This window comes from Pelophylax lessonae (assembly GCF_965119305.1).
Source record: "Pelophylax lessonae genome assembly, chromosome: 5".
NCBI classification, from domain to species: domain Eukaryota; kingdom Metazoa; phylum Chordata; class Amphibia; order Anura; family Ranidae; genus Pelophylax; species Pelophylax lessonae.
The window spans coordinates 413,539,070-413,561,059 of record NC_138772.1 but is presented as its reverse complement, the minus strand read 5'-3'; the positions used below and the strand labels follow the sequence as shown (position 1 = coordinate 413,561,059).

The following is a 21,990-nucleotide window of genomic DNA, read 5'->3' as shown; positions in this document are numbered from 1 at the left end:
ATGGAGGGACCCACAGACCTCTACAGGCTAGACAATGGCACCCTCACTACCGTTAGGAATCGGGATGAAATCCTTGGACCCATTGTCAAACCCTATGCTGGCGCAGCGGGTCTTGGGTTCCTCCTGGTGCAGAACAATGTCTGACCTTATGTGGCGAAAGTATGCAGCCAATTCCTGGAGAATGAAGGAATCAATACCAATGACTGGCCCTCATGCTCGCCTGACCTAAATCCAATAGAACACCTCTGGGACATTATGTTTCGGTCCATCCGATGCAGTCAGGTTGCACATCAGTCTGCTTAGGAGCTCAGTAATGCCCTAGTCCAGATCGGGAGGAAATACCACAGAACACCATCCGTTGTCTCATTAGGAGCATGTCCCGACGTTGTCAGGCATGCATACAAGCACGTGAGAGTTATATAAACTATTCAGTACCATTTTGAGTTGCTGCAATGAAATTTCAGCAAAATGGACTAGCTTGCTGAATCATTTTTTATTTTGATATTTTGGGGTGTCTTTGAATTCAGCCCTCTGTAGGTTGATCATTTTCATTGCCATTAAACAATGTGGCATCTTTTTGTTACTAACACAATACCCAGTCCATATCAGTATAGTTATCCAGCATGATATTTTTCCCCATTGAGATCTGAAGTGTTTTTAAAGTGTTCCTTTAATTTTTTTGAGCAGTGTATATTTACATACCTACATACAGGTGCATCTCAAAAAATTTGAATATCATCAAAAAAGTTAATTTCAGTAATTAATTTCAAAAAGTGAAACTCATATTTTATGTAAATACGTTACACACATAGTGATATATTTCAATCATTTTTTTAATTTTCAATGATTATGGCTTACAGCTCGTGAAAAACCCAAAACTCAGTATTTTGTAAAAGTAGAATATTACGTAAGACCAAAAAAAAAAAATATATATGTGTTTCACTTTTAGAATTGAATTACTGAAATAAATTAACTTTTTGATGATATTCTAATTTTATGAGATACACCTGTCTGTGTATATATAAACACATATAAATGTCTATGATTCGGAATGTTTGACCATTCTTCTAGAAGCGCATTTGTTAGGTCAGGCACTGATGTGGAAAAGAAGGCCTGGCTTGCAGTCTTCGCTCTAATTCATCGCAAAGGTGTTCTATTGGATTGAGGTCAGGACTCTGTGCAGGCCAGGCAAGTTCCTCCACCCCAAACTCGCTCATCCATGCCTTCATGGATTTTGTTTTTACACTGCTATGCAGTCATGTTGGAACAGGAAGGAATCATTCCTAAACTGTTCCCACGAAGTTGGGAGCATGAAATTGTCCAAAATGTCTTGGTATGCTGACACCTCAAGATATCCCTTCACTTGAACTAAGGGGCCAAGCCCAACCTATGAAAAAAAAACCCAAACCATATATACCCCCCTCCACGAAATGATTTGGACCAGTGCACAAAGCAAGGTCCACAAAGACATGGATGAGTGAGTTTGGGGTGGAGGAACTTCCCTGGCCTGCACAGAGTCCTGACCTCAACCCAATAGAACACCTTTGGGATGAATTAGAGCGCAGACTGATAAGCCAGGCCTTCTCCTCCACATCAGTGCCTGCCCTCACAAATGTGCTTCTGGCAGAATGGTCAAACATTCCCATAGACACACTCTTAAACCTTGTTGACAGCCTTCCCAGAAGAGTTGAAGCTGTTATAGCTGCAAGGGGTGGGCTAACTCAATATTGAACCCTATGGACTAAGACTGGGATGCCATTAAAGTTCATGTGCATCATTTCCTGTCTGCCTGGTTAAGAAAATGCAGTAGATGGAGAGCATGGGGTGACAGCTTCCTGTTGCATCACTTCCTTTAGCTCGATCAGGATATTGCAGATCGTGGAACATAAGAGGTGAACACTTCCTGTTGTGTCACTTCCGGGCGCCAGCTCATTTAAATGCGTGCTCACACCGCTATACCACGCCTCTGAAGATGTCATAGATGTTTGACGATACGCGTAAGGCGGACGTATCGGAGCTGAGCACGCTACATACCGCGGTTTTATCCATTGATGCTGTTATATGATGTCTACTATGTAAGTGCATTACTTTTTAATAAATTTATGTGCCTCGAAGTACTTCATGATTGGTTGCCCCTCTGTCTTTTTTCTGAGCCTGCATGTGAAAGACATTTCTGTGGGGTCCTGTGAAGGCATTGTACATCTGTGAATTGTGAAGTTCTCTCTCCCTGCTAAGGAATGTGAGGAATGTGACTAGGAACCATCATTTACGCCGAGCGCTGTTTGCTCTTATGCCTGTTTGACCACTCTGTGACAGGAGGGTCAAAAGTTCCGGTAAGAGGCTACGGGTGTCAGCACAGGGTGTAACTCATCTCTCTCACTATTCACTGGTGATTGGCTGATTGGATCGGGTCCTTTCTTTCTACCTGCAGTTCTACTCCATTAGATTGTCCATGCACTGTATTACTGCGATAGATTGTTTAATATATGTCTAGCGCAGCTCCTAATATACATCTACTACTTTATATGGAATGTGCGTGTAAAAGCAGGCATCCCGATACTTTTTTCAATTTGTGTGTGTGTGTGTGTGTATAATATATATATATATATATATATTATATCTTTTCATGTGACAACACTGAAGAAATGGCACTTTGTTACAATGTAAAGTAGTGAGTGAACAACTTGTATAACAGTGCAAATTTGCTGTCCCCTCAAAATAACAATGCACAGCCATTAATGTCTAAACCGCTGGCAACAAAAGTGAGTACATCCCTAAATGAAAATGTCCAGATTGGGCCCAATTAGCCATTTCCCCTTTCCCAGTGTCATGTGACTCGTTAGTGTTACAAGGTCTCAGGTGTGAATGGGGAGCAGGTGTGTTAAATTTGGTGTTATCGCTCTTACTCTCTTATACTGGTCACTGGAAGTTCAATATGGCACCTCATGGCAAAAAACTCTCTGAGGATCTGAAAAAAGAATTGTTGCTCTACAAAAGGTGGCCTAGGCTATAAGAAGATTGCCAAGACCCTGAAACTGAGCTGCAGCACAGTGGCCAAGACCAAACAGCGGTTTAACAGGACAGGTTCCACTCAGAGCAGGCCACGCCATGGTCAACCAAAGAAGTTGAGTGCAAATACGTTGTATTTGCGAAATAGATGTATGAGTGCTGCCAGTATTGCTGCAGAGGTTGAAGGGGTGGGAGGTCAGCCTGTCAGTGCTCAGACCATACAATGCACACTGCATCAAATTTGTCTGCATGGCTGTCCTCCCAGAAGGAAGCTTCTTCTAAAGATGTTGCACAAGAAAGCCTGCAAACAGTTTGCTGAAGACAAGCAGACTAAGGACATGAATTACTGGAACCATGTTCTGTGGTCTGAGGAGACCAAAATAAACGTATTTAGTTCATATGGTGTCAAGAGAGTGTGGCGGCAACCAGGTGAGGAGTACAAAGACAAGTGTGTCTTGCCTACAGTCAAGCATGGTGGTGGGAGTGTCATGGTCTGCGGCTGCATGAGTGCTGCCAGCACTGGGGAGCTACAGTTCACTGAGGGAACCATGAATGCCAACATGTACTGTGACATACTGAAGCAGAGCATGATCCCTTCCCTTCGGAGACTGGGCTGCAGGGCAGTATTCCAACATGATAATGACCCCAAACACACCTCCAAGACGACCACTGCCTTGCTAAAGAAGCTGAGGGTAAAGGTGATGGACTGGCCAAGCATGTCTCCAGACCTAAACCCTATTGAGCATCTGAGGGTCATCCTCAAACGGAACGTGGAGAAGCGCAAGGTCTCTAACATCCACCAGCTCTGTGATGTCATCATGGAGGAGTGGAAGAGGACTCCAGTGGCAACCTGTGAAGCTCTGGTGAACTCCATGCCCAAGAGGGTTAAGGCAGTGATGTAAAATAATGGTGGCCACACAAAACATTGACACTCTGCCCCAATTTGGACATTTTAAACTTAAGAGTGTACTCACTTTTGTTGCCAGCGGTTTAGACATTAATGGCAGTGTGTTGAGTTATATTGAAGGGGACAGCAAATTTACACTGTTATACAAGCTGTGCACTCACTACTTTACATTGTAGCAAAGTGTAATTTCTTCAGTGTTGTCACATGAAAAGATATAATAAATTATTTAAAAAATATGAGGAGTGTACTCACTTTTGTGAGATACTGAATATAAAAAAAAATATATATATATATATATATATATATATATAGGGTTTTTTTGTTTTGTTTTTTACATACGGTCACAAGAGCAAGTTCAGTTTCACTACGGTGACATTGTACTGCTGTGGCGCTGATCATGTACAATGGTTGGCTGCTCTGATATCACTATGTCAATGCCGCCAGTCATTATTTCTGATCACTGCCACAGCAGTACAATGTCACCAGACCAGTGCTGTCAGATAGTATCTCTAATCATTGTCACCCACTCAGTGTCCCCAATTACTGCGGCACCAGTCAGCATCCCTAATCGCTGCTGTCCACTCAGTGTCCCTAATCACCGGCACATCAGTCATGTTGTCCCCGATCACTGTCACACCAGTTACAGTGTCCATAATTATCACCACACCAGTCATACTGTCCCTAATTACCGCCATCCCAGTTTCACGCATGTGGTATCCTGATACTCGGGTAATGTAGCAGAATGTGTTTTCCAAGGTGTTATATTTTTTTTTACCCGGGATGTACAAAAACGAAACACTTAGAGCCGGTTCACATAGAGGCGAAACGACTCCTTACTACTTCGGGGGCAACTTGTGCATTACAGTGCACCACGACTTCGGAGCGACTTGCAGGGACTTCACATAATGGAAATAGTACAGGACCCTTTTTCTAAGTCGGAGCGACTTGTGTCATTCCTATTAGAACGGGTCCTGTAGCAGTCAATGGACCGCGAGGGAGTGCGACTTGTCAGGCTGACAAGTCGCGCTAGTGTGAATGGGCTCTTAAGTGTACAAAATGTGCATGTGAAAAGGCTTTGGCCAAAGAGGAATCGTGTGGTAAAAGAATTTGGTAAAGTGGCCTAATGCTCAATCTCGCGATGAGTTTCCCAGGTCCATGTTCTAGGTGTGCCCATATTGTGTGTTAGAAATATCTTAATAATTGACAACCAACTTCAGCCAATTTCCTTCTAAAGAAGTCTACGCCCAGACGTAACATGTATAGGGGCCGGAGCCTACATACTGACGTCACATCGCGGCCATCTTGAGTAAAGGAAATTACATGTTGGAAGCCCGATCAGCCCGCACTGCTTAAAGCGGAGTTCCGGGCACAAAATCAATATTTTTTTTTGTGTGCCCCTCCGCTAGTTCGACATCACCTGAAAAGGAATTGGATAGTTAGGTTTTTTTTTTTGTTTACTCACCTTGTAATTGAAGATCGTAAATACTCACCTCAGTGTACTTCCTCCCTCATCGCCGCAGCTCCGCCGTCACTTCCTGTCTCGCGATGATTCCTGGGAGCTGAACTTCATCGCTCCCAGGAATCAATGCGACGGCACCGGCCCCGCTCGTCACTTCCGGGCGACGCCGCATTCCCCTACTAAACAGCTTCTGGGCATGCCCAGAAGCTGTGGAGGAATGCGGCGCCGCACCGGAAGTGACGAGAGGGGCCGGTGCAGGCGCATTCTGGGAGAAGAGGACGCGGAAGAAGACGCAGAAGAGGACCGCGCCGGCTTCAGCTGCCCACAAGAGAGATGGAAACGCTGTGGAAGAAATTTTATAAGTAAGTATTTCATCTTGCAGGTAAGTGCGAACCGGGACAGATCAGAGGCTAGCCATTGTGGAATGTACTAGCCCTGACTGTCCCGGGGGTATGTTTACTGAAAAATGATTTCTGTGCCCGGAACTCCGCTTTAAGTGCTATATTTGTGACTTTTTATCTTTATTTGTACTTGCACAATAAAACTCTTGACAGAGAGCACTAGATTTTGTTCCCTCTTGTCCCCTCATGTAATGCGGAGTATCATCAAGGCTTTTTGAGCCAGCTGGAGGGAGAGTAAGGGGGAGCCAGCAACATTACGGATTTATAGATCCCTAGATGGGAACTGCTGTTTTTGGCCCACTGGTAACACAGGAGTAAGAATATGAGGTGAGTGGTCTGATTGCACCAGCACATTATTGCCTGTTTGCACCAGCACTTCATTGTATGTTTGCACTGCACGGTGGAATGTCTTGTTGATGAATTCTTTCAAGAGGCATCTATGATACATGGATTTAATATTTATTTTCACCTTTTAAATATTATTTGGGTAATATATATTAAAAGTATGTCTTTTATTGCCACAGAACATTGAATCGTAGTGGACTGAATGTTGTTCTTCTTTCTTTTTACAGTTATCAACAGAAATATACTCTTGTCAATGTTCTTTATATTCAATACACTCTCATTACACACCAGCAACAAATAGCATAGTCTCTATAACCACAACCACTGTAACTACTTCAAAGTGGTCATAGGTCTCTTGGTGGCCTCTCTCACTAGTCTCCTTGCACAGACACTCACTTTTGCAAGAATGTCTTGTTCTTGGCAGATACGAAGCTGTGCTATATTCGTTTTATTCCTTATTGATTTAACTAACTGTACTCCAAGGGTATTCATTGACATGGGAGTTTTCTTATATTATTTTCCTGACTTGTGCTCTTTGATCACCTTTTTATGCAGTTGTTTGGAATGTTCCTTTGTCCTTACAGTGTAAGGTTATGCCATTATACTGACTTACATGTGTTTTTATACTACAATCACTTAAAACCCCTTGGCACAAGCAGGAGATCTCCATTTCACTAATTATGTAACTTTGGAACAGAATTGGCTGTGCCAGCGATGACTTAGATGTGTTGAATTACAGGGGGGTGTATACATATGCCATCTATTATCTTCTGGTGTACTGTAATTCGTTTAAATCCCTTGTGAGGGATCCATTTAAAATAATCTATTTATGATGATCAGTGCAAAAACAGCAAAAAAAACCCCAAAAGAAACAGAATTCAATGTATGAAAATAAAACATTATGAATTACAAAGGAGTTAATACTATTTATGTTCAGTGTACATCACAGACTCCCCACTAATTAGGATCATTTTTTACAATCTGGCCACAATATGTTGGTACTCTTATGTTTTAGAATGTAAGGTACACAGACACACGGAGACATGTGGTAAATGTATCATTTATACAAATGCTAAAGGAAATTAACTACAAATTCTAATCTGGTGAAAATCTAATTTTGCAATACAATGTAGATGAGTTGAGCGAATGACTAGTTATTCTGCATGTTTTTTTATTAAGTCATCAAAGGTCTTGTAACATTGCCATCCCTATTTAGAGGGAAAGTGTTGACTTTATGTATGTGTTTTTAAGTTTGATATTAAACGCTTTACTTTCTATATTTATTCTATGGGATTTTCAATTTTTTCATGTTATTGTTTTAACCACCTGCTGCTCGCTCACAGTGGATTTACTGCAAGTGGGCAGCACAGCCAGGCACCACAACGTGCCCATACGTCGCGGTGTACTTCATGGTTTAATGGTGCACGTGTGAGCCCCCTGCTTACCTGTGCTGTGATTGGACACAGCACAGGTTTGTCAGCAAGTTTCAGCCAATGATTAGAGTTTTACACCTGCTGACCGGCTGTGGCCAATCACAGTTCTGTGTCGCACAGACAGTGATCTGGCTGTTTTCTCTCCCTGAAATCAGATTTTAGTTCAGGGAGAAAAAGCAGCACACATTACACCCACTGACTGCCCTTTCCCAGTCAGTGTCATTAGTACAGTGTCAGTGTACAGTATTATCACTGATGACTGTATTAGTGCCATTAGTAAAGTCAGTGTCAGCTAGTGACCTCCCTGCGCCACATTATCACAGTCGCAATATAAGCCATTGATCACCCCCATTACTAAGTATAGGGTCTGCACAGATCAGTATCTTAATCACAAACAGAACTATACTGGTGTATCCAAAAGAATAGTGTCCCCAAAAAAATCTTTTTACCAAAAGACGTGTAACAGCATACATTTTGGCCTGAATTTTTAAAAGGAATTTGAATTTATTGGATATGTTTTATAACAGAAAGTAGAAAATATTGTTTTTTTTCTTCAAAATGTTCAGACTTTTGTTTGTTTAAATAATAATAAAAAATAAAAAAAAACAAACAAACAGCGGTAAACAAATACCACCTAAAGAAATCTCTATTTGTGTTAGAAAAAATTATATACATTTCATTTGCGTAATGTTGCAGGACCAAGCAATTGCCGGTTAAAGTAGGGCAGTGCTGAATAGCAAAAATAGCCCTGGTTTTTTAACTGCAAAAAGGAGAAATAAAAAGAAAAAATGCAGCTCTAAAAACTCATGCGTGTTCACAAACACCATAATTCACCCTACGCGATTTGTCCAATCAGAATGTTGTCAGGGTTGCCGGAAACGTTCTGATTGGACGAAACGTGTAGGGTAGATAATGGTTACCGCATGTCACTTCAAAAATGAGTGGACGTGGCCATCTTTTTGGTTGGAAACCATTCGTTTTCCTCTGTATGACACGCTTGGTTTTATGGCTTTTATGTGAGTATTCTGGATCTATTTACAATAAAATTCTTGATCATTTTTTATATACTGCACTATGAGCAGTTCTTTCTTATTTTGATTCATGTGACCTGTGGAGAGACTATCCTACACGGGCCTACAGGATCCAAATGTTTGTTATCATTAATGAGCAAAGACAAGTCAGAGAATTGCTGGAATGCTTCTATGACCACCTATGATTTAGTGGTCCATTCCTTAGGGTAAGAGGCCTGGTGTGCTATGGTGTCGGTGGAGGATTATCAGTTCACCTGCAGTTCAGCTTGTAATGCACCCTGGGTGTCCCTTATGATTTATGGACTTTTTTTATGAATGTTTTTTCTGTCCTGGGTCACTCTCCCTATGATATCCTGGTGTTTATGAACAAACATGAGTTTTAGAGCTGCATTTTTTCTTCTTATATCCTTATTATTGTTGCCAGCAATTTATTCCAGCTGCTTTATAGAGCCTAAGTGCAGTGAGATTTTTTTTCTCTTTTGTTTAAGTAGCAATGCTTATTTTGTTCTTCATTCCCCCTACAGCGGGTACTGTCCTCCACTGTCCGAAGTTCTGAGTTGTGGGCAGAACCTTCCCACCCTCCCGAACAATGCAGGACTGCAGGATGACACCACAGAGCTGAGAGCAGCAGCTTTGGGAGACCAGTCACATTAGGAGGAGGAAGTCTTTGGGAGTGAAGAATAAGGTATTTATACTCCCTTTCCCCTCAGCCAATTGTGCATTTAACCCAGGCAGTGCAAGAGGGCACATATATGCATAAGCAAATTTAAACACAGCCCAGAGCTGGGCTTTTAAGAGACCCTGTTGCCAGACCATTCAATTAAGCAATAATACGTATTTACCCAATTGAAGGCATGTTATTTACCTGCAACAGGTTCTCCTGTGTAGGCTTTCGAAAGTCCTGAGATTGCTGCCAGACGCCATCTTGCATGTGATGTCAGCAACCTCAAAGCTCAAATGATGCCCTGCATTATTACCCTTTGCTCTCTCCCTGGCTGTAACATAAAAGGTCATGTAGGTAATGAGAGGGGTGGAAGAACTTGGCCAACACACACAGTAATTAAAAATTCTAAGGCTTCTTTCACACGGCCGCTCCGTATGTCCGCAAATCATCCTATTTTTTTGCGGATGATTTACGGACATAATGTAAGTCTATGGCATTGCGGATGTCAGCGGAATACCATCCGCTGACATCCGATTTGCCTCCTTTCAGTTCTGTTCCGTTTTTTGGAACGGAACAGAACCCTATTGTTTCATCCGTTCAAAAACCAGAAAGGAAGCAAAATCGGAAGTCAGCGGTGTCATCCGCTGACATCCGCAATGCCATAGACTTACATTATGTCCGCATATCATCCGCAAACGGATGGGATGATATGCGGACATACGGAGCGGATGACACAAGTGTCATCCGCTCCGTGAAAAAAGAAAAAAAAAAAGGCCCGCAGCGGAGAATAAATCCGGAGCGGCCGTGTGAAAGAAGCCTAAGAGGAAAGGTCCATGACATGCACAAGGGGTGTGCCAGGAAATGTACACTTTCTGAAGTGTTGTTTCCCTAGCAAATTCAGAGCCTCATCGCAAGTCAATAACAATGTTATGAAAAGGAAGACATGAATGTTTGTGACAGCTTTCAAGTATACTATTCAACTTATTTAATCTTAGATGTTCACCAAAACACCTATGACACTTCTTTGTGTACCGATAGCCACTAGAGTATCCACAAATGAAAACTTAAGAATTGAAAAAGTAAGAATTACAATATTTGAAAGTAAATAAAAACCCTCAATTGATTAAATTTACTTTGCTAAGACAATGCAAATAATAAACAACTGACATTTTTTTCCATAAAAAAACAGGATTTTTATGTTTACCGTAAAATCCTTTTCTTGGAATTCTCGGAAGGAATTTGCAGAATTCTTAGACTGTCACAATGTACCCTACAGAAAAGAACACTGGCAACAAAGAAAAAGGCTTGGCCAGCAGAGGATAACCCCGACTTCAACCACCATGCCTCAGTTATGTAGCAAAGTAGTACCAAGAGCATGGAATACACACAGATGGGAGGGACATGTTCCCTCTCGAAAACTGCAAGAAAAAGGAAGGAAACACAAATCTAATTTTCTTTCTTCTCTAATAAGTGACAAATTAATTTATAGAAATTTTAGACTGTCAGGGCATCATAATGTAGTCCAGCAGAGGGAAACAACAAAGGCTAACAGACTTAAGAAAACATAACAGAAAACGGAGGACCGCTTGAAGCAGCTTGAAGGACCTAACACCCAAAGCAGGCATCAGATGAGGACTAAATATCCACAATAGAAAAACTAAAAAAAAAAAAAAAAAAAGATCAGGCAGTAGTTTTGCACACTGGAAAAGTTAAATGATGCTAAAAGGAACAAGAAGCACTAACAGATCAAGTAGAAAGCACCTTAACAGGAACGTGTGAAACCCAATCCTTAAAGTGTTACTTAACCCAGGACCCTGCATTCACAATGTCTGGTCTCCCACAGTACAAAGAATATGTAAATGCAATAGTTTTAGTAAATATATACACTGCTAAATACTTTTTTTCATCAGCAGTCAGAGCAGTCTTGTGACTTCTATCAGTGTCTGATTAAAGCTTGTAGGATTCGTTTTCATTCTCTTGTAATTGTCCTATGAGGCTGCAGGACCCCTGACCCTCTGTCTGGACAGTGCTGATTGGCCCTGTGCTGATCACATGCACTCTCCCAAGAAAGAAAAAAAAAAAAGTGTTTTAGCAATACACACCAAACAGAGTATGTGCAGCTTAGCTTGTCCCATCGCCTCTGTTCTATGAGAAGATGGTTTTGGGGACATTGGAAGAAGGGGAGGATCAAAGTAGACCGGATCAAACAGCCTTTTTACACAATGCAGAGGAATAACCCCTTAGCACAGTGTTTCTCAACTCCGGTCCTCAGTGCACACTAACAGGCCAGATTTTAAGTACTACCTTGGGGAGATGCAGACCAGAATACTGCAATCACTGAGCAGCAAATTGTATCACCTGTGATGTATTTCAGTTTTCTTGCAAACCTGGTCTGTTAGTGCGCCCTGAGGACCGGAGTTGAGAAACACTGCCTTAGCACACAGTGAGTACAACAAGCATGCTTTACTGCATATACAGACTGATTTTACTGTTCTGGGTTTGGTAACACTTTAGGAATAAAAGTGTGAATGATGGCCAGGGTACCCATACGGGTTTTCACCTGGAATACAAAGGAATCTGTCTTCCTGAAGAAACTCTCACAGCCTGGACCACATCCAGACAAAGGATAGAAGCCTGAGAAGGACAAGAACGGAAGAGCAATATCCCAGTTGAGGAGAAAGAAACCTTAGGCAATAAAGAAATCCTGGGCCTCATCACCCCTTGTTTCAAGCAAAACCAGAAAAAGTTCCATGTAGGATAATGTGCCAGTTTAGACATACCATGTAGAGGCAATGGCTCAAAAAAACACCAACCGTGTAGATGAAAGTAGAGAGAAAATAATGTTCTTATGCCAAACCAGAGTCAGATCATTTCCGAATTAGAGAGCTTGAAACTGAGACCAGAATTTTTAAAGGAACACTCCTGCCTGAGCTGAGTCCAAGACTAAACCTAAAAATCCACACCGAAGAGTAGCTTCTAGCAATGATTTTAAAGGTTCATAATTTACCTGAACCACTACATTCTTTGGACAGTCAAGACCATGGTGGCCAACAGAAGCTTGTACTGATGGTTTATCGCAACAGTAGGTCATCTAAATTCCCAACCATGGGTATGCTACAAGAGTGCAGCAGAGCATTTACTGGAGCAGCCATCCGGGCTAAATGGCAATGCCACAAACATGTGGGGTAGAGGTCCCACAGCAAAAATAGTAAACAGAGCACCGGAAGATGGGGACATGCAGATGCATGTCCAGTGAAGCCAGGAAATCTATCTGTTGAGGGGAGGTGAAGACAGATTTGTTGGATTTCACAAAGAATTTATTGACTCAAAAGAAGATTTGCACAGCTTATCGATCCCAGATGAAGACATATCCTCTTTTGATTTGGTAATATGAAAAGGTTGGTGTAAAACGCACTAAACAGCGCCCTAACAGGAAAGACATCCTGATATAGAGAATCCGAGAGCTATATGTAGATAAGACAACTTGCGCAGTGACACAAGAAGGATGGAAGACAATAAGATGAAAAGGGGTAGGGGAGCAAAGACACATGTGTAGTGCTAAAGTTCCAAAGGCTGGCGATAGGACTGACACCCCACTATAGTTTCAGAACTATGAACAGGTATGAATAAATATGAATATGATTGTCAAAGACAATCTGCTGCAGAAGACCCGTCAAAGCTGTATTGGAGAACTGCTAATCTGTGCTTATGTGTAGATACTGAAAATACAAGTTAGTTTTCTTTTAAATATTTAATATTTTAATGAGTACACAAAAATTTGATGATTTACCAAAAATTACACACCTTCATTTTCCTCTCCATTGCTGCTTGCTTCTGCCATTTCTGCCCCATCCAGCTCAGATTCGCAGCCTATCTCCAGTGTCCCATCAGCTGGACAACTAGACTCTTCTTTCTAATAGAAACAGTGCAAGACATAAATGATAGTAAACAAACAGAAAAAGCAGATCTGAAAAAATTCTAGGGTGACAAGTTTTTAAATATATTTTAGTCAACCCACTACTCTACTTACCTAGCCTAAAAAAGAAGAATTGCTTTAACAAGTGCATACTTATTTAAAGCCCAACTAAACTTTTAGTTTAAGATCAGCTACACACATTCCGAAAAAAAGGGGGCTGAAACTCCTGCAGCTGGTTTTCTTTAGAAAGCAGCCACAGCCTAAATAGAAAAGCCTGGAACCTAATGTATTTAAACTGAAATTTGAAATAGGCTTTAAGCCACCATGCACTAACATAAACAAAGAATAATAATGCTGTCCAATAAATTATATCAATAAATGCTGTATTACATGTTGTTCATACTCACTAGTCAGTATGAGATTAGTTTTCTGTATTCTGCAAAAAACCTGGTTAATCCTGCTGTGGTGGCAACTCTGCACATGCTAAGTTTTCAGTGAGTTTCTATGCTAAGCATTTCTTCCCTATCACATCTGAGTAGCCCATGTGACTATAGAGTCACACATGTGGGCGTAAACACAGTGGTAAATGACAGCCCACGCCCTCCCTCCTCCTCCATGCCACTAACCAGCTAAACACAATGGGGGCAGGATATGACATGTAGATTAATGGAGGCTTCACCTCACTCTTATTCTAAGACACAGGCTGGAGGGGCATGACACAGCCTGTGACTGACATAAATCCACCCACACCATGTTATTTCCACAAAATAAAAAAGATTTGATTTCAAACCTATTTGTATGCTATTTTCAAACCTTTTATTGATATTATTTGTTTTTACTCTGTATTCCAAAGACAGTTTTTTTTTTTTTTTTTTTGAACATGTAGCCAGCAGCAGAGGACTAGAAACTCCTCCTGCTTATGTTTCCCTGCAGACAGGCTGGGAAAGATCTGGGTCATGTGACAGCTGTATATTAGTAAAAAGGTACTTCAATGTTTTTATTAAAATAATTACAGTGCCATCATTCATATACAGAAGTAGAAGGGACAATGTAAAATAACAGTGTTTGCTTAGTATCACTTTAACTGAAATTCCAGTTGAAAAAAATGATTTTGCGACCCCATAGGATTGTTTTTGGCACTCTGCTCAAAAATAGGACATTCACCCTCTTCACCCACCCCTTTTGTCATACCATTTTTAATACCATTTATTTATATTTTTCTAAATTAAGCACTCACCCCTTTCCACCCCCCACCACTTCTGAATTTCTTGCCTAGATTAGAATGAGGTACCCAGCAATTAACTGCAGCCCCCTGGGATACTCATGTCATGCATCTCAGGAGGTTTCGGCCAATTCGAACAGAAATGCAAAGGGAGCTTGCTGTCTCTTCCTGGTTCTGACAGCTGGCCCCCCAAAGATGGCTGCAAGAATCAGGAAGAGATAGCAGTCTCCCAGTGATGTAAGTAGAGAAGATGGAGGTGCAGGACTGGGTGCGCAAAGTGGTGAATTACCTCAGAATGCTATTTTTAATTGGTGTTCAAGTATGTTTATTATGGATAAACCAACAAACAAGGTAAAAAAGGATGAAAGGATTAAAAAAAAAAATATATATATATATATATATATATATATACACACACATATTATATACATATAGATATATACACACAGGATGCTGGAGTTCATCTTTAAGAGATTCTTTGAAGGGATGTAGACAAATTGCTGCAGGTATGAGGTGCATGCCCACAACTATTCCCAAACCTTTTGTTAATGGGCAAATTTCAGGCCGTTCTGACAAGCAAAGCTCCAACATCATCCAGTAAAGTTGACGGTTGCTAATAAGACCTGTTTCTACACATTCCTCCAAGCCAATCACTAAAACAGGCAGCCTCATTGGCCAATAGGAATGTGCAGAATACAGGAAGGGAAGGCAAGCTTTAGTATAAACAGGAGATTATGAAGCTTTGCCTCAGAAAATCCTGACAGTTAGCTAGGACATGAAAGCTTTATAGACTGCTGCAGGTATGCACAGTCACCTCTAGATGGCTGCATCTCATATATGCAGCAGTTTGTCACCTTCCCACCAGTGACAGAAGCTCTTGTGTGATCTGACCTTTACATTATAGTAAGAAAACATAGTCTTACTTGACAAATTATATATATATATATATATATATATATATATATATATATATATAATGGTGGGTACTGTGTCCGCCGATGAACTCAGAGAAATGGGTTTTACGGTAAGTACAAAAATCCAATTTTCTCTTTCGTTCATCGACAGACACAGCGCTCCATAAATCAGAATTACTGGGACGTCCAAAAGCAGTGCCAAAAGGAAAATGAGGGGTGGGGAAAATAACCCAAGGCTAAACATAAGTCCCCTTAATCAGGATGCAGGAGCCTTAACCGGTTTACAGGAGCCCTGTCTGAAAAAATAAAAGTTTAAAGAAAAACACCCCTCAAGAGGGAACAGCCCCTCCTCAACAACAAAACTTTGTGGCCAAAACAAGCATCCGCAGATGCCAAAGTATGTACAGTACCTTATAGAATTTTGTGAAGGTATGCACCGATGACCAGGTGGCCGCCTTGCAAACTTGGGACATTGATGCCTGATGACGGAAGGCCCAAGCAGCACTCAGTGCCCGAGTACAGTGCGCTGTGACAGGGAAAGGTGGAACCTGACCTTTAATAGAATGGGCCTGAGACACCATTTGTCTGATCCACCTAAAGATGGTAGCCGAAGAAGAAGCCAGCCCTTTTCTTCGTCCGTTCGTAACCACAAAAAGCGAGTCTGACCTCCGAAAGGACTCAGTAGCTGCCTGATACACACGAACTGCATGAACCACATCTAAGGTATGCAATGCAAATTCCTTAGGATGGGCAGGCTTGGGACACCAGGAACGCAACACAATGTCCTCATTCAAATGGAAGTCAGAGACAACTTTGGCTAGGAATGATGGACAGGACCGAAGAACCACTTTATCCCTATAGACCACTAAATAGGGACTGCGATAGGATAATGCCGCCAACTCTGATACCCTGCGGGCCGAGGTAATAGCCACCAAGATTTAAACATATTGGACTAGGTGGGACTTTAGATGAGACCCAAGCTGGTGTTGCCCGGCGTCTCCATCCCTATAACGAGAAACAAAATGAGGTTGAAGGATTGTAAGAGGTGCATGAAAGTCAGACAGCCCCCAGTCTGATGTACTCACCCTCCAGTCTGTCACCAACCAAATAAAACCTGTCTCTTGGTACAAAGAACAGGGGTTTAGTTGACACACATTTGCAAACGCATGTGAAAGCTGCAGAGCCACTTCACGGCACCCTGTTTAAATCTGCAGTCCTACACTCTTAATTTAGTGTCCTCACACTGGAGGCACATGGCCGCTAATGGGTGGATGGGGAACAAGTGAGAGGGAGACAACCCAACCTCCCCCAACCCATCCCCATGCACGACTGGCTGTTGTCTCAAAAGCTCAAATAATTAGGTTATAATATAACCATGGTGCAAACTGGAAAAGACCAGCTGAAAAGCATTACACCTCCATCCCCTTGGTGGATGCAGTATATGGATAGGAAGGGATTTTATGTATGGGGCATGGCCTGTAAAGCACACTGCCTTTGAAATCCCTAATTTCCTTTGGGACTTTATATGAGACAAGCAGGTCATGCTATTGGTCTCCATCCCTGTATACGGAAAACACTAGGGTCAATTCAAAACTGCATCCACCAAGTGGATACCCTTAATGATGTCATCCAAGGTAGCCCCAAACAGGCGATCGCATTGAAAGGGCAGATCAATAAGAGCTTTCTTGGAGGCTTGGTCTGCAGACCAAATCTTAAGCCACAGCATACACCTAATCATTACTGCTGAAACAAAGTTTGGACAGCACAAGAGCTGTATCCAAAGCTGCATCACAAATAAACTGCAGCCCATGGACCAACTGGTCTGCTAAATCAACATAAGCAGCGGGGACCGGCTCATGCCCCAGGCCCTGGCGCAAAAGCTTGGCCCATTCAGTTAGGGTCTGAGACACCAGGGCTGAGGCAAAGACTGGCAGCAATGCCAAATCAGCCATAGTAAACATGCTTCGTGCAACAGCTTTAGCTTTCCTGTCAGTCGGGTTCTTAATGGGGTGGGATTCCTCTACTGGGTTCATGGTTGCTTTATTCAATCTGAAAACAGGAAGGTCCACCACTGGTGAACTAGTCCACTTTTTTAAAAAGTGACTCCTCAAAAGGGTAACATACAGCAAAAAATTTGGGGCCACAAAGGGTAATTTTGATTGTTCCCATTCCTTACAGGGAAACCTGACAAAATAAGGTACATAAGGAAACACCTTTGGCACACGAGGGGACTTATGCGTACCAAATGACACAGCCATATCTGTGGCTACATCAGCCGCATCTTCCATTTTTTAAAGTCTCACACACTGCAGTTATAAGTGCGTCTACCAAAGTTTTTTAATTCGCTGCTGCGACCATGGAGGAATCATTCTATCGGACGAATCAGGGGGTGTGATTTTAAGTCCCCCTGGATGGCCTGCGTTAACGGAGGCATCAGGCTCAGAATCAGATGATAAAGACTGAGCAGGGGACGGTTCCTCCTGGGCCTTTGCCCACACGCCACTTCCACCCGGAACACTAAGGACTGCAGGACTGCTGTCAGTGCAACTATGGGAATGGGGTTCTGAGGGACCTGCCACCTCAATGAAGGGGTCAGTGGTGGAGATGTGACCCTGAGGCTCCATAAAGGAAAGGAAGACCTTGCAGTACAAAAACGATCTTTTGGCACCATTAAAGGATCCCCTCAGAGCTCAGGGTACCTATCAGCAGGGAGAGAGATAACAGGGACCCACAAAGACTCACCCTACTGACCGGAGGAGCGCCGAAAATTTGAACCCAGCATCATCATGGACACCATCCCTGTTCATATGTCCCAGGCACCGGAAGAGAAAACCGAGGAGGAAGAGCAAACCGAGGAGGAGGAGGAGCTTGGACATCCCCACGAGGCTTCGGTCGTCTCCAGTGTCCCCCAGACTAAGGGAAAATGGCCCCCTGACATCATTGGGCTACACAAACATGGCCACCAACCGGAGACCAGCCAGACTAAGGGAAAATGGCCATCATAAGCTACAAACGCTGAAGCATGCTGCCAGGAACTTCCCTGCGCCCTCTGCAAAGGGACCCATCAGAAGGTAGGACACACGTTAGGGGAGACTCTGCTGCACACTCTGCACTGGTCTCTGCACTGGGACCCCCCTGCACTATACCCACACTGCAAACAGTAGGGCATACACCTAGGGGTCTCCTACACTGGGAACCCTCCAGACTACCAGGGCAGGAAACACACTATCCCAGGACCCTTACAGAGTGGGTATATCATCTTCTTCTCTGCCCCGGGACCTCCACCAGACTCCAGGTCCAGACAGGGGGAAAAGGAAGTGGGGGAAGCACAGCTCACTGAGGGATTGAAGGATGGGAGGAGGGAACCTACAGGCAGGTCCGACTGTCCCTGGAGGATATCCATGTCCAACCCAAAAAAATGCTAAAAAGAGGAGAGAGGGAACTGTACTTACCCTTCTATGGTGCAGGTAATGCTCCAGACAGAATCCTCGCCACTGAAGTAGGGGAGCTGTAGGCCGTAGGACCGCTAAGACTTAGACCCAAGCCCAGTCTTATGGGCCAGCCTCTGTCCGTATGGCTATGTCGCGGCCGAGCATGCGCGCGCTCGCTGGCTGGGCTGGGGAGGCCCACTGGATCTAGATTATCCAGCCCGTCGCCCAGCCTGGCAGTTAAATGTAGATCTCCCGAGAGAAAAAACATAAAAAGGTGTAAGGAAGGAGAAAAAAATTGCTAGAACCAGAGATCCAAGCCAGGAGCCTAGGTCCTTACTCCTGACTAGACAGATTAAAACTGATTACCTAGAACAGAGAGGGGGGTTATATACCAAGCAGAGGACGGCCCATGGGCGTAGCCAGGTGTTTTTGTTCTGCCTAGTCCTACTCCTGGAGGAGGCAATATAACCCAGTAGTTATGATTTATGGAGCGCTGTGTCTGTCGATCAAGGAAAGAGAAAAGCTCATTTTAAAGGAGTGATAGATGATGCCAGTTTGGTTAACATGATATGGGCAATAATATACATCTTTTTACTTGAAGTTTCATTCTGAGCAGCATCTTTTCTCTCCTATTGCTCCTTTACTACCTGCATGTACCTGTAGGAACTTCAATTTTTTTTTCCCAGTTTTGCTCATTTAATTGAAGGTACAATAAAAGTTATATTTGAGAGCCTGGTGGGCTTTGTGTGTGTAGAGCGATAAGCACACAACTCTGCGTAATTTTTAATTTATGATTTCCACATATAGGCTCATTTTGGAAGCGTTGTTGTAAGATAAGACATATATATTTATTGCAAAAGTAAAATTGGTTGTAAACCCTTACATATACTCAGTGAAGTCACAAGTCTCAGGTGATAAACAGAGATGAAACAAATGTACCTATTTATCTGCAGCCGTCTCTTCTCTACAGCCATTAAAAATACAGAATTTATGCAGCCTGTCTGAGGTTTTAGAAAGCAGGGGGCAGAGAGATGAAGTTTCACTCTGAAGAGCTCAGTGAAAAATGATTGGAGGGAAGGAAGGGACACACCCCTCTTCACACAGGGTCAGAGCTGAGGCTGTCAAGCACAGGCTGTGTGCTAAAAGCTCCCTTCTCCTTTTTTCTCTTGGTTTCAGGAAAACGTGTCAAAAGTGACTCATTCAGATTGCAGAGGAACAAGACAGCAGACAGAAACGACACACTGAATTTAGACAAGCATACACTATAGAGGGATATGCTTTGTTCCTATTTCATGTCACAGGTTTACAACCAATTTAAGACAAACAGCATTTTTTTTTTTTGAAGTGCAGGTGTTTTCTCCATGATGAATTCAAATATCACAAATCGTTTACTGCTTTCTCTCTCCAGAATCATAAAAACAAAGAAGAAAAGAGATGCCTGCAGATAGTTTTCAGCTATCTGAACACTGTGTACTCTGTAAATGATCTCACTGTGGACCGATGAAGCCTTAAGTCTTTAAAAAATCTTTGATAACTCTTTATATTCTTATTAGCTTAAAAAAACCTTTCCTAAGGTCCTATGAAAACTCTTTTAATCAGGCCATAATGTGCATTAACAGAAAAGATCAGGTCAGCAAAATTGTGTGTTTTATTTGACAGGACAGGTCAAACACACACCTGAATTGATTAAAACACTTGACTCACTGATTGCAATACTCAAATGAACCTATCTTTAAAATGCCATTATCCAAAAGATTTACATTTTCCTTTCCCACTAATGACCTTCATTGTCTAATGCATTTGTCTAGTGAGGAATTGGCAATATTTGTGGAGACCAGATCATCATTTAGAAGGCATTCATGCAGGAGTCCAGAATCATTCTATGGGTTTACAAAATGTTCTCACAGCTGTAAAATAAGGTAAACACATCTAAGCTGACTTATGTGAATGTCCTTCAAATAAAATATTTCACACTCTTTTTAATTTAAAGTACTATAAAGTTAGGAAGATATGTGAAAGATTTGTTTCAATAGTGCTAGAACCCTTTAAAACACCTGGCATTCAGGTTATAACAACGCAAAATACAATGTGAAAATACAGTATTCAACAGTAACAAATACATATTTGTCACCAATCCAAGGGCAGAATACTAAAATCTTTTAGTTTGCTATGAATTTTTGCCCTTTGGTAAATCATTTGACTTTAATAAATAAGACTGTTTGTATAGTTTAGAGCGAGCCATATCTTTCATTTGGGCAAGTCTTGTCTGGCGCCATTAAAATCTGCCTCAAGAAAAATCCTTATATAACAGTAACATGGTTACATTTAGCACATTATGCTTTTTAGTTCCTGCGTCCTAATGTTTAAGAGCACCACCCTCCTCTTAAACACTGATTAATCATTACATTAAGTTACTAAAAAGCAGCAGAACATAGAATTTGGTCAGTGTTCGAGAAATGTACTTACTTTAAGAGCATAGAGTCCTGACTTCCCAGGGATTTTGAAGAAGGTCCCATCTCCCACACGAGTGTTAGTATGAAGCATTGCATTTAGACAAGCCAACGGAGAAGTACCACTGCAATGCAAGATAACAATAACAAAACAGAGAGAAGAAAAAGCATGCATGAAAATGAGTGTAAAACACGTGAGCTCATCTACATCCTACAATGCCTTCTCTCCCCCTGGCTTTCTTTCCTCTTCCTTTTTCTGTTCATGCTTCCCTTTAGAGAAATTCTTCGGAGCCTGAAAGCATCTACATTACAATAAAGGGTTCAACAATCCTAATCAAATGCATCTGCTCCATAGGCTTCAGGGGAAAAATCTGTGCATTATAATTATATTTTTTTCCATGCAAACAAAAAAAAAAAAAAAATAAATGAAATCGGCAGAACCATGCGCTTTCAAGAAAGCAGTATACAAATATTTAAGTTAAATCGTTCAGTAAATAACACAGTTAAGCTGTGGATTTTCAACATGCTGCAGACAATGCCACTGATGCACATGAATGATCAGAAGGGAAAAAAAAAAATCAAGTTCATTGGCAGCTGTATCCAGTGGGATAAAAGGCAACAAAAGCAGAGTGAGAAAAGGCCCCGGAAGAACAGTTTTAAGTTACAAGTTGTAATGATTCTCACTTTAGAAATCTGCCTCAAGAGTCAAAATTAAGTTGCTTCTGCATGCTCGAGTTTGCAGACGGTCTGAAGAGGACAGCATGCATCAAAAAGCATCAGGGAAAACAGAAAACAGTTTCGCAAAAAA

General features: G+C 42.0%; 1 protein-coding gene across 1 annotated transcript in view; it reads right to left on the bottom strand.

Annotated features, from left to right (window-relative positions):
* The window catches only part of ASXL3 (ASXL transcriptional regulator 3), a 104,373-nt gene extending 83,058 nt beyond the window's left edge, over positions 1-21,315 (bottom strand). Inside the window, exons 1-2 of the mRNA XM_082258682.1 lie at positions 21,199-21,315; positions 13,054-13,162 (exon numbers count right to left, since the gene is read on the bottom strand). Coding sequence (XP_082114808.1) covers positions 13,054-13,162; positions 21,199-21,276 — 187 coding nt within the window. The 5' untranslated portion in view covers positions 21,277-21,315. The remainder of the gene's footprint in view (positions 1-13,053; positions 13,163-21,198) is intronic.
* Positions 21,316-21,990: the final 675 nt, after the last annotated feature.